Consider the following 16,057-nt stretch of genomic DNA (forward strand, 5'->3'; position numbering starts at 1 on the left):
ATCACAGTGTATCAATGTAACAGAGGCTGGATCACAGTGTATCCATGTAACAGAGGCTGGATCACAGTGTATCAATGTGTCCATGTAACAGAGGCTGGATCATAGTGTATCAATGTGTCCATGTAACAGAAGCTGGATCACAGTGTATCAATGTAACAGAGGCTGGATCACAGTGTATCAATGTAACAGAGGCTGGATCACAGTGTATCAATGTGTCCATGTAACAGAGGCTGGATCACAGTGTATCAATGTAACAGAGGCTGGATCACAGTGTATCAATGTAACAGAAGCTGGATCACAGTGTATCAATGTGTCCATGTGACAGAGACTGGATCACAGTGTATCAATGTAACAGAGGCTGGATCACAGTGTATCAATGTAACAGAGGCTGGATCACAGTGTATCAGTGTGTCCATGTGACAGAGACTGGATCACAGTGTATCAATGTAACAGAGGCTGGATCACAGTGTATCAATGTATCCATGTAACAGAGGCTGGATCACAGTGTATCAATGTGTCCATGTAACAGAGGCTGGATCACAGTGTATCAATGTAACAGAGGCTGGATCACAGTGTATCAATGTGTCCATGTAACAGAGGCTGGATCACAGTGTATCAATGTGTCCATGTAACAGAGGCTGGATCACAGTGTATCAATGTGACCATGTAACAGGGGCTGGATCACAGTGTGTCCATGTAACAGGGGCTTGATCACAGTGTGTCCATGTAACAGAGGATGGATCACAGTGTATCAATGTGTCCATGTAACAGAGGCTGGATCACAGTGTATCAATGTGTCCATGTAACAGAAGCTGGATCACAGTGTATCAATGTAACAGAGGCTGGATCACAGTGTATCAATGTAACAGAGGCTGGATCACAGTGTATCAATGTGTCCATGTAACAGAGGCTGGATCACAGTGTATCAATGTAACAGAGGCTGGATCACAGTGTATCAATGTAACAGAAGCTGGATCACAGTGTATCAATGTGTCCATGTGACAGAGACTGGATCACAGTGTATCAATGTAACAGAGGCTGGATCACAGTGTATCAATGTATCCATGTAACAGAGGCTGGATCACAGTGTATCAATGTGTCCATGTAACAGAGGCTGGATCACAGTGTATCAATGTAACAGTGGATCACAGTGTAAATGTAACAGAGGCTGGATCACAGTGTATCAATGTGTCCATGTAACAGAGGCTGGATCACAGTGTATCAATGTGTCCATGTAACAGAGGCTGGGTCACAGTGTATCAATGTGACCATGTAACAGGGCTGGATCACAGTGTGTCCATGTAACAGGGGCTTGATCACAGTGTGTCCATGTAACAGAGGCTGGATCACAGTGTATCAATGTAACAGAGGCTGGATCACAGTGTATCAATGTAACAGAAGCTGGATCACAGTGTATCAATGTGTCCATGTGACAGAGACTGGATCACAGTGTATCAATGTAACAGAGGCTGGATCACAGTGTATCAATGTATCCATGTAACAGAGGCTGGATCACAGTGTATCAATGTGTCCATGTAACAGAGGCTGGATCACAGTGTATCAATGTAACAGAGGCTGGATCACAGTGTATCAATGTAACAGAGGCTGGATCACAGTGTATCAATGTGTCCATGTAACAGAGGCTGGATCACAGTGTATCAATGTGTCCATGTAACAGAGGCTGGATCACAGTGTATCAATGTGACCATGTAACAGGGCTGGATCACAGTGTGTCCATGTAACAGGGGCTTGATCACAGTGTGTCCATGTAACAGAGGCTGGATCACAGTGTATCAATGTGTCCATGTAACAGAGGCTGGATCACAGTGTATCAATGTGTCCATGTAACAGAGGCTGGTGATTTTAACTTTTTAGATTTGTAGCATTTTTAGGATTAACCACGTGACAATGATTTTGAGAAACGAGAAGGTTATTATTGATATTAAACACGAAAATGCGCATATGATAATCAGAACTGACACGCGAAACGGTAGAAATGATAAGATACATTTGAAGCGTCGCCAAACTTGAAACTCACGCGCCGCCCTAGTAACTCTATAAAATATTTGCCTCCACTTTTCCACGGTCAGATTTTTTACAGGCTCCTTATGAAGCAAGGTTAGACATGCTTCATTATATGAAATAAAACATTCAGGTTACAGACAATGAAGTATTTTCAGAGTGCACGCTGCCTCCGGCTCACATTGTAAAGGGGTGAATGAAGCGCTCTGAGCTTGTCGCCTGCACCTGAATGGTGAATGGGAGGCGCGCTTCAACTACCAGTTGAGAAATAAAAATAGCTCTTTTTTAATCGCGCACCATAACTGTGTTTAACACGTGATTGCATTTAGCATTTTGGCGCAATGCATGGGCTTATTAACAGCATGTTTTACTCCGGCAGCAACCAGCCGAGGAGATGCAGGAGAAATCCCCCTCAAAATAGTCTCTGAACGCTGTGCGCGTGTGATAGTTGTGTTGGATAAATAAGATACGCGATGACCAATGAAAATACACACAGGCCAATTTACTTCCGCTAAATTATGCAAATTACCTATAGACCGATAAGCATGACGGTCAAATGTATTTACGTCAGATTAATAAAAAGAACTATGGGATTATTTATCTTCTCCTTGTCATTTCTGCCCGGCAACAGTTTGATTTATCGGCAACTAAAAAGGACAAAAGCAGTCAATTGGCTAATAGAAACCCTGGTGTGTGTATCTGTGTTTGTCTTCGTGTGTGTGTGTGTGTGTGTGTGTGTGTGTGTGTGTGTGTGTGTGTGTGTGTGTGTGTGTGTGTGTGTGTGTGTGTGTGTGTGTGTGTGTGTGTGTGTGTGTGTGTGTGTGTGTGTGTGTGTGTGTGTGTGTGTGTGTGTGTGTGTGTGTGTCTGTGTTTGTCTTTGTGTGTGTGTCTGTGTTTGTCTTTGTGTGTGTGTCTGTGTTTGTCTTTGTGTGTGTGTCTGTGTTTGTCTTTGTGTGTGTGTATCTGTGTTTGTCTTTGTGTGTGTGTCTGTATATGTATGTGTGTAACCTTGTGCGAGTAACACAAGGCCCCCTCAACTCTAAGACACAGAGTGACTTGGGAGCTCTTTCAAAAACAAGGACTCGGTTGTTCCCTGCATTCTTTCTGCTTGTCTGCCCCCTCTATCCCCCCTCTATCCCCCTCACCTCCGTCCTCCATCCCTCTTCACCCCCTCTCACTACAAAATACTGCCTCATGACTCCTTGTCGAACAGCAATTTACAATTAGTTAAACCTTCCATTTTGGTGAGTTGTGGAGGTGGGGTACAGTTCTCTTGGGTAAACTCTAAATTAACTTGGATATAATACATTAGTCTATCTTTCCAATTCAGTTTGGGTTGAGGGGATATTTCCTATGGTGACCCTTTAACTTTGTCAAAACCCTAGAATACTCAACCCCCTGACTAACATTCCTCCTCCCAACCCCCTGACTAACATTCCTCCTCCCAACCCCCCGACTAACATTCCTCCTCCCAACCCCCCGACTAACATTCCTCCTCCCAACCCCCCGACTAACATTCCTCCTCCCAACCCACTGACTAACATTCCTCCTCTCAACCCCCTGACTAACATTCCTCCTCTCAACCCCCCTTGCTAACATTCCTCCTCCCAACCCCCTGACTAACATTCCTCCTCCCAACCCCCTCACTAACATTCCTCCTCCCAACCCCCGACTAACATTCCTCCTCCCCTAACATTCCTCCTCCCAACCCCCTCACTAACATTCCTCCTCCCAACCCCCTCACTAACATTCCTCCTCCCAACCCCCTCACTGACATTCCTCCTCTCAACCCCCTGACTAACATTCCTCCTCTCAACCCCCTGACTAACATTCCTCCTCCCAACCCCCCTGAATAACATTCCTCCTCCCAACCCCCCCTAACATTCCTCCTCCCCTAACATTCCTCCTCCCAACCCCCATCAAACATTCCTCCTCCCAACCCCCTCAACCCCCTGATCAAACATTCCTCCTCCCAACCCCCATCAAACATTCCTCCTCCCAACCCCCTGACTAACATTCCTCCTCCCAATTCCCCTCCCAACCCCCTGACTAACATTCCTCCTCCCAACCCCCTCACCATTCCTCCTCCCAACCCCTGACTAACATTCCTCCTCCCAACCCCTCCCAACCCCCTGAAACATTCCCTCCCAACCCCCTACCATTCCTCCTCCCCTACCATTCCTCCTCCCAACCCCCTGAATAACATTCCTACTCCCTACCATTCCTCCTCCCAACCCCTGAATAACATTCCTCCTCCCCTACCATTCCTCCTCCCAACCCCCTGATAACATTCCTCCTCCCCTACCATTCCTCCTCCCAACCCCCTGAATAACATTCCTACTCCCCTACCATTCCTCCTCCCAACCCCCTGAACATTCCTCCTCCCCTACCATTCCTCCTCCCAACCCCCTGAATAACATTCCTCCTCCCCTACCATTCCTCCTCCCCTACCATTCCTCCTCCCAACCCCCTGAATAACATTCCTCCTCCCAACCCCCTCACTAACATTCCTCCTCTCCCAACCCCCTGACTAACATTCCTCTCCCCTACCATTCCTCCTCCCAACCCCCTGAATAACATTCCTCCTCCCCTACCATTCCTCCTCCCAACCCCCTGAATAACATTCCTCCTCCCCCCCCAATTCCTCCTCCCCATAAACATTCCTCCTCCCAACCCCTGAATAACATTCCTCCTCCCAACCCCCTCACTAACATTCCTCCTCCCAACCCCCTGACTAACATTCCTCCTCTCAACCCCCTGAATAACATTCCTCCTCCCAACCCCATCACTAACATTCCTCCTCCCAACCCCCTCACTAACATTCCTCCTCCCAACCCCCTCCCAACATTCCTCCTCCCAACCCCCTGACTAACATTCCTCCTCCCAACCCCCCATCAAACATTCCTCCTCCCAACCCCCTGATAACATTCCTCCTCCCAACCCCCTCACTAACATTCCTCCTCTCAACCCCCTGACTAACATTCCTCCTCCCAACCCCATCAAACATTCCTCCTCCCAACCCCTGAATAACATTCCTCCTCCCAAACCCTTACTAACATTCCTCCTCCCAACCCCCATCAAACATTCCTCCTCCCAACCCCTCACTAACATTCCTCCTCCCAACCCGCTGAATAACATTCCTCCTCCCAACCCCCTCACTAACATTCCTCCTCCCAACCCCCTGACTAACATTCCTCCTCTCAACCCCCTGACTAACATTCCTCCTCCCAACCCCATCAAACATTCCTCCTCCCAACCCCATCAAACATTCCTCCTCCCAACCCCTGAATAACATTCCTCCTCCCAACCCCTCTCACTAACATTCCTCCTCCCAACCCCCATCAAACATTCCTCCTCCCAACCCCCCACTAACATTCCTCCTCCCAACCCGCTGAATAACATTCCTCCTCCCAACCCCCTCACTAACATTCCTCTCCTCACCCCCTGACTAACATTCCTCCTCTCAACCCCCTGACTAACATTCCTCCTCCCAACCCCATCAAACATTCCTCCTCCCAACCCCATCAAACATTCCTCCTCCCAACCCCCTGAATAACATTCCTCCTCCCAACCCCTCACTAACATTCCTCCTCCCAACCCCATCAAACATTCCTCCTCCCAACCCCCTCAAACATTCCTCCTCCCAACCCGCTGAATAACATTCCTCCTCCCAACCCCTCCCCACTAACATTCCTCCTCCCAACCCCCTGACTAACATTCCTCCTCCCAACCCCCTCACTAACATTCCTCCTCCCAACCCCCTCAAACATTCCTCCTCCCAACCCCCTGAATAACATTCCTCCTCCCAACCCCATCAAACATTCCTCCTCCCAACCCCCTGACTAACATTCCTCCTCCCCCATCAAACCCCCTCACTAACATTCCTCCTCCCAACCCCCTGAATAACATTCCTCCTCCCAACCCCTCACTAACATTCCTCCTCCCAACCCCCTCAAACATTCCTCCTCCCAACCCCCTGAATAACATTCCTCCTCCCAACCCCATCAATTCCTCCTCCCAACCCCCTCACTAACATTCCTCCTCCCAACCCCATCAAACTAACATTCCTCCTCCCAACCCCCTGACTAACATTCCTCCTCCCAACCCCCACTAACATTCCTCCTCCCAACCCCCATCAAACATTCCTCCTCCCAACCCCCTCAAACATTCCTCCTCCCAACATTTCCTCCTCCAACCCCCTGACTAACATTCCTCCTCCCAACCCCATCAAACATTCCTCCTCCCAACCCCCTGAATAACATTCCTCCTCCCAACCCCATCACTAACATTCCTCCTCCCAACCCCCTCAAAACATTCCTCCTCCCAACCCCCTCACTAACATTCCTCCTCCCAACCCCTGAATAACATTCCTCCTCCCAACCCCCTCACTAACATTCCTCCTCCCAACCCCTGAATAACATTCCTCCTCCCAACCCCCTGACTAACATTCCTCCTCCCAACCCCCTGACTAACATTCCTCCTCCCAACCCCATCAAACATTCCTCCTCCCAACCCCCTCAAACATTCCTCCTCCCAACCCCCTGAATAACATTCCTCCTCCCAACCCCCTCACTAACATTCCTCCTCCCCCCCATCAAACATTCCTCCTCCCAACCCCATCAAACATTCCTCCTCCCAACCCCCTGAATAACATTCCTCCTCCCAACCCCATCAAACATTCAACCCCCTGAAACATTCCTCCTCCCAACCCCCTGACTAACATTCCTCCTCCCAACCCCATCAAACATTCCTCCTCCCAACCCCTCATAACATTCCTCCTCCCAACCCCCTGAATAACATTCCTCCTCCCAACCCCCTCACTAACATTCCTCCTCCCAACCCCCTGGCTAACATTCCTCCTCCCAACCCCCTGACTAACATTCCTCCTCCCAACCCCCTGACTAACATTCCTCCTCCCAACCCCTGACTAACATTCCTCCTCCCAACCCCCTGACTAACATTCCTCCTCCCAACCCCCATCACTAACATTCCTCCTCCCAACCCCCTAACATTCCTCCTCCCAACCCCCTCAAACATTCCTCCTCCCAACCCCCTCACTAACATTCCTCCTCCCAACCCCCTGACTAACATTCCTCCTCCCAACCCCCTGACTAACATTCCTCCTCCCAACCCCCTGACCATTCCTCCTCCCAACCCCCTGACTAACATTCCTCCTCCCAACCCCTCCCAACTAACATTCCTCCTCCCAACCCCCTCACTAACATTCCTCCTCCCAACCCCATCACTAACATTCCTCCTCCCAACCCCCTGACTAACATTCCTCCTCCCAACCCCACTAACATTCCTCCTCCCAACCCCCTCAAACATTCCTCCTCCCAACCCCCTGACTAACATTCCTCCTCCCAACCCCCTGACTAACATTCCTCCTCCCAACCCCCTCACTAACATTCCTCCTCCCAACCCCCTCACTAACATTCCTCCTCCCAACCCCTCACTAACATTCCTCCTCCCAACCCCTTAACATTCCTCCTCCCAACCCCTGACTAACATTCCTCCTCCCAACCCCCTGACTAACATTCCTACTCCCAACCCCTACTAACATTCCTCCTCCCAACCCCCATCAAACATTCCTCCTCCCAACCCCTCACTAACATTCCTCCTCCCAACCCCCTGACTAACATTCCTCCTCCCAACCCCATCAAACATTCCTCCTCCCAACCCCCTCACTAACATTCCTCCTCCCAACCCCACTAACATTCCTCCTCCCAACCCCCTGACTAACATTCCTCCTCCCAACTAACATTCCTCCTCCCAACCCCTCACTAACATTCCTCCTCCCAACCCCCTCACTAACATTCCTCCTCCCAACCCCCTGACTAACATTCCTCCTCCCAACCCCTGACTAACATTCCTCCTCCCAACCCCTAACTAACATTCCTCCTCCCAACCCCTCACTAACATTCCTCCTCCCAACCCCCTGACTAACATTCTTCCTCCCATCCCCATCATAAGCCACTCCTAGGTTATTGAGTCCACCATGTTTTGTTTTTTCTTGTCCCGGGTAACGTCCCAAATGGCAACCTATTACTTACACAGTGCAATACTTTCATGTAGTGTATAGATAGACAATATGGTGGCATTTGGGACTCAGCCCTGGGAGGGAGAGATGGAGGGGAAGGGGGGGAGCGAAGTGTTTTGACTGGGGCTGTGGAGGGAGGGAGAGAGGAAGGGAGGGAAAGAGAGGGAGGGAGGGAGAGAGAGATAGAGAGGGAGGGAGGGAGAGAGAGAGAGATGGGAGGGAGAGGGAGGGAGGGAGGGAGGGAGCGAAGTGTTTTTACTGGGGCTGTGCAGGGAGGGAGAGAGGGAGGGAGAGAGGAAGGGAGGGAAAGAGAGATGGAGGGAGAGAGAGAGGGAGAGAGAGGAGGGAGAAAGAGGGGGGCTGGAGGGAGGGGAAGGGAGGGAAAGAGAGATGGAGGGAGAGAGGGGGAAGGAGGGAGAGAGAGAGCAAAGTGTTTTGACTGGGGCTGTGGTGTGCAGTCGTGGCCGAAAGTATTGAGAATGACACAAATATTAATTTACACAAAGTTTGCTGCTTCAGTGTCTTTAGATATTTTCGTCAGACGTTACTATGGAATACTGAAGTATAATTACAAGCATTTCATTAGTGTCAAAGGCTTGTATTGACAATTACATGAAGTTGATGCAAAGAGTCAATATTTGCAGTGTTGACCCTTCTTTTTCAAGACCTCTGCAATCCGCCCTGGCATGCTGTCAAATAACTTCTGGGCCACATCCTGACTGATGGAGTTTGTCAGAATTTGTGGGATTAAGGTCGGGGGAGTTTCCTGGCCAATGACCCAAAATATCGATGTTTTGTTCCCAGAGCCACTTAGTTATCACGTTTGCTTTATGGCAAGGTGCTCCATCATGCTGGAAAAGGCATTGTTCGTCACCAAACTGTTCCTGGATAGTTAGGAGAAGTTGCTCTCGGAGGATGTGTTGGTACCATTCTTTATTCATGGCTGTGTTCTTAGGCAAAATTGTGAGTGAGCCCACTCCCTTGGCTGAGAAGCAACCCCACACATGAATGGTCTCAGGATGCTTTACTGTTGGCATGACACAGGACTGATGGTAGCGCTCACCTTGTCTTCTCCGGACAAGCTTTTTTACGGATGCCCCAAACAATCGGAAAGGGGATTCATCAGAGAAAATGACTTTATGATTCCAAGCACCACCCTACTTTTCTGTTATTAGAACTCAATCAGCATGACAGAGTGATCTCCAGCCTTGTCCTCATCAACACTCACACCTGTGTTAACGAGATAATCACTGACATGTCAGCTGGTCCTTTTGTGGCAGGGCTGAAATGCAGTGGAAATGTTTTTTGGAGATTCAGTTCATTTGCATGGCAAAGAGGGACTTTGAAATGAATTGCAATTTGTCTGATCACTCTTCATAACATTCTGGAGTATATGCCAATCGCCATCATACAAACTGAGGCAGCAGACTTTGTGAAAATTCATATTTGTGTCATTCTCAAATCTTTTGGCCACGACTGTGCACCGCCCTTCAATGAAGTTTTACATTGTCACATCTTAGTGTACCTTCATATTCTCCTGTCTATGCTAGAGACCGTGATGATCTGCTAGGCAACGTCCTTCTTGGAAAGCTCGGAAGTTGTGCCTAATAACCAACCTAAAGCTATTTATGCACCTCGCAAGCTAACACGGCGCTCTTCTCAGGTCGTAAGCTATAGTTACCCATAGCTGGCTAGCTAGCTTTGGTTATTTGTTCCAATATATTTTCAAATTCCGCCCCAAAAAATGTGTTTAGCTAGCTACATTTACAGGATCCTCACTATGAGACACTTTGAGAATGATATTTTCATTTGCCACCTCCTAAAATGAATGTTGTCTATATGTATTTGTTAGCTAGCTAGCATACAAGAGTAGTACTTATCTCTCACATGCCGAAAGATGCAGTCGTCTTGATTGAATCGGACACTTCGTGGCACTTCGTTTGACACGTGACTGCAGTTTGCATTGAATTGTGGGTCATAACAACCCTGCGAGTGATCAAAGTAGTTCACTTGCTCCCTTGAGCTAAATCGAGGGCAGAGGGGGGGGGGGGTAACGTTTGTGAATTAGACCGCCACTTAAGATGGCAATCATACTGCATCCGGTTTCGACAGGGATACCCTGAGGGAAAGTGGCTGGGCTGAGAGGGGTGGGACACACACACACACACACACACACGATTGGACTGCAGCCTGGGTCTTTTCACATGTCTTTTAGCCAAGGCAGGTCTGTCAAAGATGAATGCCACAGCCTCTATGGCTCTGCTTCTCTATCCTCCTTTCTCCTCCGTCCTCTTGGCCGGGGTTAGATACACACTGAACTTGTCTGTTTCTTTCAGCCTGATATACCTAGCCAACCCCCCTTCCCTAGGTCTCTGGCTGTGTGTGAGTGGTGAGTGTTGAATGAGTGACGTGGAGCGGTGTAGCCCGTTTCAACCCTGCGGGCTGGCTGACCTGTGTATTGATAAGATCCTGTGTGTGTCTGTCAGTGCCCAGCATGGCAGTTGGGATATGAGGTCACTCAGAGCTGACCTCAGAGCACCTGTGTCCTGTGTTACCCAACCATCCGTTTAACTCAACGTTGTGTGTGTACTTTTGACTCACTACTAGCCATGTGTGGTTCTGGGGTAATACTAGCCATGTTGTGGTTCTGAGGTACTGCTAGCCGTGTTGTGGTTCTGGGGTAATTACTAGCCATGTGTGGTTCTGGGGTAATACTAGCCGTGTTGTGGCTCTGAGGTACTGCTAGCCGTGTTGTGGCTGGGTTGGTACTGCTAGCCATGTTGTGGCTCTGAGGTACTGCTAGCCGTGTGGTTCTGAGGTAATACTAGCCGTGTTGTGGCTCTGAGGTACTGCTAGCTGTGTGGTTCTGAGCTGTGTGGTTCTGAGGTAATGCTAGCCGTGTTGTGGTTCTGAGGTACTGCTAGCCGTGTTGTGGTTCTGAGGTACTGCTAGCCGTGTTGTGGCTCTGAGGTACTGCTAGCCGTGTTGTGGCTCTGAGGTACTGCTAGCCGTGTTGTGGTTCTGAGGTACTGCTAGCCATGTTGTGGTTCTGAGGTACTGCTAGCCGTGTTGTGGTTCTGAGATACAGCTAGCCGTGTTGTGGTTCTGAGATACTGCTAGCCGTGTTGTGGCTGGGTTGGTACTGCGTGTGTTGTGGTTCTGAGGTACTGCTAGCCGTGTTGTGGTTCTGAGGTACTGCTAGCCGTGTTGTGGCTCTGAGGTACTGCTAGCCTGTGTTGTGGTTCTGAGGTACTGCTAGCCGTGTTGTGGTTCTGAGGTACTGCTAGCCGTGTTGTGGTTCTGAGGTACTGCTAGCCGTGTTGTGGTTCTGTGGTGGTTCTGAGGTACTGCTAGCCATGTTGTGGTTCTGAGATACTGCTAGCCGTGTGGTTCTGAGGTACTGCTAGCCGTGTTGTGGCTCCGAGGTACTGCTAGCCGTGTTGTGGCTGGGTTGGTACTGCTAGCCGTGTTGTGGTTCTGAGGTAATACTAGCCGTGTGGTTCTGAGGTACTGCTAGCCATGTTGTGGTTCTGAGGTAATACTAGCCGTGTGGTTCTGAGGTACTGCTAGCCGTGTTGTGGCTCCGAGGTACTGCTAGCCGTGTTGTGGCTCCGAGGTACTGCTAGCCGTGTTGTGGCTCCGAGGTACTGCTAGCCGTGTTGTGGCTGGGTTGGTACTGCTAGCCGTGTTGTGGCTCTGAGGTACTGCTAGCCGTGATGTGGTTCTGAGGTACTGCTAGCCGTGTTGTGGCTCCGAGGTACTGCTAGCCGTGTTGTGGCGGGGTTGGTACTGCTAGCCGTGTTGTGGCTCCGAGGTACTGCTAGCCGTGTTGTGGTTCCGAGGTACTGCTAGCTGTGTTGTGGCTCTGTGGTAATGCTAACCATGTGTGTTTGGGTTGGTATTGCTAACCTTGTTGTTGCTCTGCGGTACTGCTAGCTGTGTTGTGGCTCTGAGGTACTGCTAGCCGTGTTGTGACTGGGTTGGTACTGCTATCCGTGTTGTGGCTCTGAGGTATTGCTAGCCGTGTTGTGGCTCTGAGGTACTGCTAGCCGTGTTGTGGTTCTGAGGTACTGCTAGCCGTTTTGTGGTTCTGAGGTACTGCTAGCCGTGTTGTGGCTCTGTGGTAATGTTAACCGTGTGGTGGTTCTATGGTACCTGGTCAGCTATTTTAGTGGTGAATGTGTGTTCCTAAGTAAAGTACAGTGAAGTGTTATTGACTGTACGTTTGTTTATTCCATGTGTATCTCTGTGTTGTTGTTTCTGTTGCACTGCTTTGCTTTGCTTTATCTTGACCAGGTCGCAGTTGTAAATGAGAACTTGTTCTCAACTGGCCTCCCTGGTCAAATAAAAGTGAAATAAATTTAACAAAAAACAGAAGAGTTTTAGAGGATGTAAAGTTATACAATGCCTGTGAAATTACATTATGATGCAATCTTTTGATATGCCATATCTCTCTCCTCTCCCTCTTTCTTTCCCTCTCCCCTCCCCCACTCCCCATCCCCCCATCACTTCCCATCCCTTTCCCTCTCTCCCTCCATCTCTCCCCTCCCTCTCTCCCTCCCCCCTCATTCCCTCTCTCCCCTTCCCTCTCCCCCTCACTCCCTCTCTCCCCTTCCCTCTCCCCCTCACTCTGTCTCTCCCCTTCCTTCTCTCCATCTCCCCCTCACTCCCTCTCCCCCTCTCCTCCCTCTCTCCCCCTCTCCTCCCTCTCTCCCCTTCCCTCTCTCCCTCTCCCCCTCACTCCCTCTCTCCCTTCCCTTCTCCACTCCCTCTCTCCCCTTCCCTCTCTCCACTCCCTCTCTCCCCTTCTCTCTCTCCACTCCCTCTCTCCCCCCCTTCCCCCTCACTCCCTTCTCCCTCCCTCTCCCCTTCCCTCTCTCTCCACTCCCTCTCTCCCCTTCCCTCTCTCCACTCCCTCTCTCCCCTTCCCTCTCTCCACTCCCTCTCTCCCCTTCCCTCTCTCCACTCCCTCTCTCCCCTTCCCTCTCTCCACTCCCTCTCTCCCCTTCCCTCTCTCCACTCCCTCTCTCCCCTTCCCTTCTCCACTCCCTCTCTCCCCTCTCTCTCCCTCACTCCGTCTCTCCCCTCCCTCACTCCGTCTTCCCCCTCCGTCTCCCTCTCTCCTTCAGATCCAACCCGTTCTACGAGCCCCGGACCTCCAGCCCATCCCGGCCCTCCGGGGCCCTCTCCAGACTTCAGTAACCAGAAGAGGAGAGCCCCGCTACCTCCCAGACCTCCAGGCCCCAGCCCCTCGGCCCCCAACACCTCCAGGGAGGGGGCAGAGAGGGAGAGATTCATGCCCAGTGGACCCAGTGCCGTGGCAGCTGTGGTGGGGCGAGAGCTGCCCTTCTCCTCCCCTAAGGTAAGACTCTTTGAAGAGGGTAGTGGCACTAGAGTAGTGGTATTCATAAAGTGTGTGTGTGTGTGTGGGTGTTCACAAAGTGTGTGTGTGTGGTTGTTCACAAAGTGTGTGTAGTTGTGTTTGCATGTGCCTCCGTGTGTGTCCAGTCACCTCCAACCTCCTCATCTGAATATAGGTATTAGTTTATTGGGCTGTTTGTCTGTTTATTTATTTATTTAAATTCTGCATTTCTGCTAGTTGTAATTAAACGGCTGGTGGTCACACACACATGATGAGCCACCCCAGTGGCCGGGAGTGATTGGGTGGGTGGGGGGGGGTTTAAGTAGTCTATATGAGATGCAGGGCAGAAAGCATATGAGGGGCTTAAACACATCAGCAGACTGATTACAGGGGGGTAAGAACCCCATCTGCCCCCATAACCCCCCCCGCGGACACACACACATACACACACACTCCCTCCGTGGCTGGCTGTTGTAGTTGTGTAGGACTTGGTGCGGTAACAGTAATGGTGGTACTATGTCATTAAGGAAGGTTTATCAACCAGCTGCACAGCCGTGTGACTGTGGGTGAGGGGGTCTAAACAACTTTAATTACCCAGACTCAGTGGCCTGTGGTGGGCTGCACTCCGCCAAGGGCTGCCCCTGACTTTAGAGCTCAATGGAGGAGAGAGGAGGGAGAGAGGGGAGAGAGAGGGGGAGAGAGGGGGAGAGAGAGAGAGAGAGAGAGAGAGGAGAGAGAGGGGGAGAGAGGGGGAGAGAGAGAGAGGAGGGAGAGAGGGGGAGAGAGAGAGGAGGGAGAGAGAGGGGGGACTGAGGCTGTTGCAGGAGAGATATTCAGTGGAAAATGAGGCTCAGACTTTAACATGTAGAGGTGGTGAGAATAGGGTTTTGGTTTCTGTAAATATTCTCACAGAGAAAAACACACATGTGAATGAATACACACACACACACACACACACACACACACACACACACACACACACACACACACACACACACACACACACACACACACACACACACACACACACACACACACACACACACACACACACACACACACACACACACACACACACACACACACACACACACACACGTGTGTAGGAGTTTCTCATCATTGTATGTGTCTGTGTGTTAATACGCACAGATTCCAGTTTGCCCAAAAAACACAGGCTGTTCCTTTGCTTCTCGATGTTTTGTGTGTGTGTGCATTTACAGCTGTCCCTCAAGGGTCTGGAATATCCATCCTGTTTTACACACACATCCCCAAACAGATTCCAATGTCCCGTTCTACATTCGTTCTATGTCTGTTCTATGTCTGTTCTATGTCTGTTCTATGTCTGTTCTACGTCCTATTCTATGTCTGTTCTATGTCTGTTCTATGTCTGTTCTACGTCTGTTCTACGTCTGTTCTATGTCTGTTCTATGTCTGTTCTATGTCTGTTCTATGTCCTGTTCTACGTCTGTTCTATGTCCCGTTTCTACGTCTGTTCTACGTCTGTTCTACGTCTGTTCTATGTCCTGTACTATGTCCTGTTCTATGTCCTGTTCTACGTCCTGTTCTACGTCCTGTTCTACGTCTGTTCTACGTCTGTTCTACGTCTGTTCTACGTCTGTTCTACGTCTGTTCTATGTCCTGTTCTATGTCCTGTTCTACGTCCCGTTCTACGTCTGTTCTCCGTCTGTTTTACGTAGTAATATATCCTGATACTTTGTCTAAGACTTCAACTCACTTCTGGCTGCTGCAGAAATCATTTTTAAAGGGTTAGGAAGGACGTTGTTGGAGCATTTTATTATTCAAGTCCGTCGTGTGTGGGTGGTGTGTGTGGGTGGTGTGTGTGGGTGGTGTGTGGGGGTGGTGTGTGTGGGTGGTGTGTGTTGTGTGTGTGTGTGTGGGTGGTGTGTGTGTGTGGGTGGTGTGTGTGTGGGTGGTGTGTGTGTGGGTGGTGTGTGTGTGTGTGGGTGGTGTGGGTGGGTGGTGTGTGTGTGGGTGGTGTGTGTGGGTGGTGTGTGTGGGTGGTGTGTGTGTGTGTGTGGGTGGGTGGTGTGTGTGGGTGGTGTTTGTTGTGTTTGTGGGTGGTGTGTGTGGTTGGTGGGTGGTGTGGGTGGTGTTTGTTGTGTGTGTGGGTGGTGTGTGTGGTGGTGTGTGGGTGGTGTGTGGGTGGTGTGTGGTGGGTGGTGTGTGGTGGGTGGGTGGGTGGTGTGTGTGGTGGGTGGGTTGTGTGTGGGTGGTGTATGTGGGTGGTGTGTGTGTGGTGTGGGTGGTGTGTGTGTGTGTGGGTGGGTGGTGTGTGTGGGTGGTGTGGGTGGTGTGGGTGGTGTGTGGGTGGTGTGGGTGGTGTGTGTGTGTGTGTGGGTGGTGTGTGGGTGTGTGTGGGTGGGTGGGTGGTGTGTGTGGGTGGTGTGGGTGGTGTGTGCATCTGCTTGTGCGTGGTCTTGTTTAAGTCCTCCCTGTGTTTGTGTGTTAGTCCAGTTTGTCATGGTGTTAAGGCTACCTCTTCAAGGACAGGCTGTGGTGAACCAGGACAGGCTGTGGTGAACAAGGACAGGCTGTGGTGAACAAGGACAGGCTGTGGTGAACAAGGACAGGCTGTGGTGAACCAGGACAGGCTGTGGTGAACAAGGACAGGC

At 50.4% G+C, this 16,057-nt stretch overlaps 1 protein-coding gene across 1 annotated transcript; it reads left to right on the forward strand.

The window, feature by feature from the left end:
* Window positions 1–2,567: 2,567 nt before the first annotated feature.
* LOC124023304 (EH domain-binding protein 1-like) lies at window positions 2,568–13,424 on the forward strand (the record flags this gene model as incomplete). The annotated part of the gene is given in 2 exon segments (XM_046337815.1): window positions 2,568–2,580; window positions 13,192–13,424. Coding segments are annotated over 2 exon segments (246 nt in total), but the record flags the coding sequence as incomplete, so codon positions are not given.
* Between the last annotated feature and the right edge of the window lie 2,633 nt (window positions 13,425–16,057).

This window comes from Oncorhynchus gorbuscha, unplaced genomic scaffold (assembly GCF_021184085.1).
Source record: "Oncorhynchus gorbuscha isolate QuinsamMale2020 ecotype Even-year unplaced genomic scaffold, OgorEven_v1.0 Un_scaffold_1579, whole genome shotgun sequence".
Taxonomy (NCBI): Eukaryota; Metazoa; Chordata; class Actinopteri; order Salmoniformes; family Salmonidae; genus Oncorhynchus; species Oncorhynchus gorbuscha.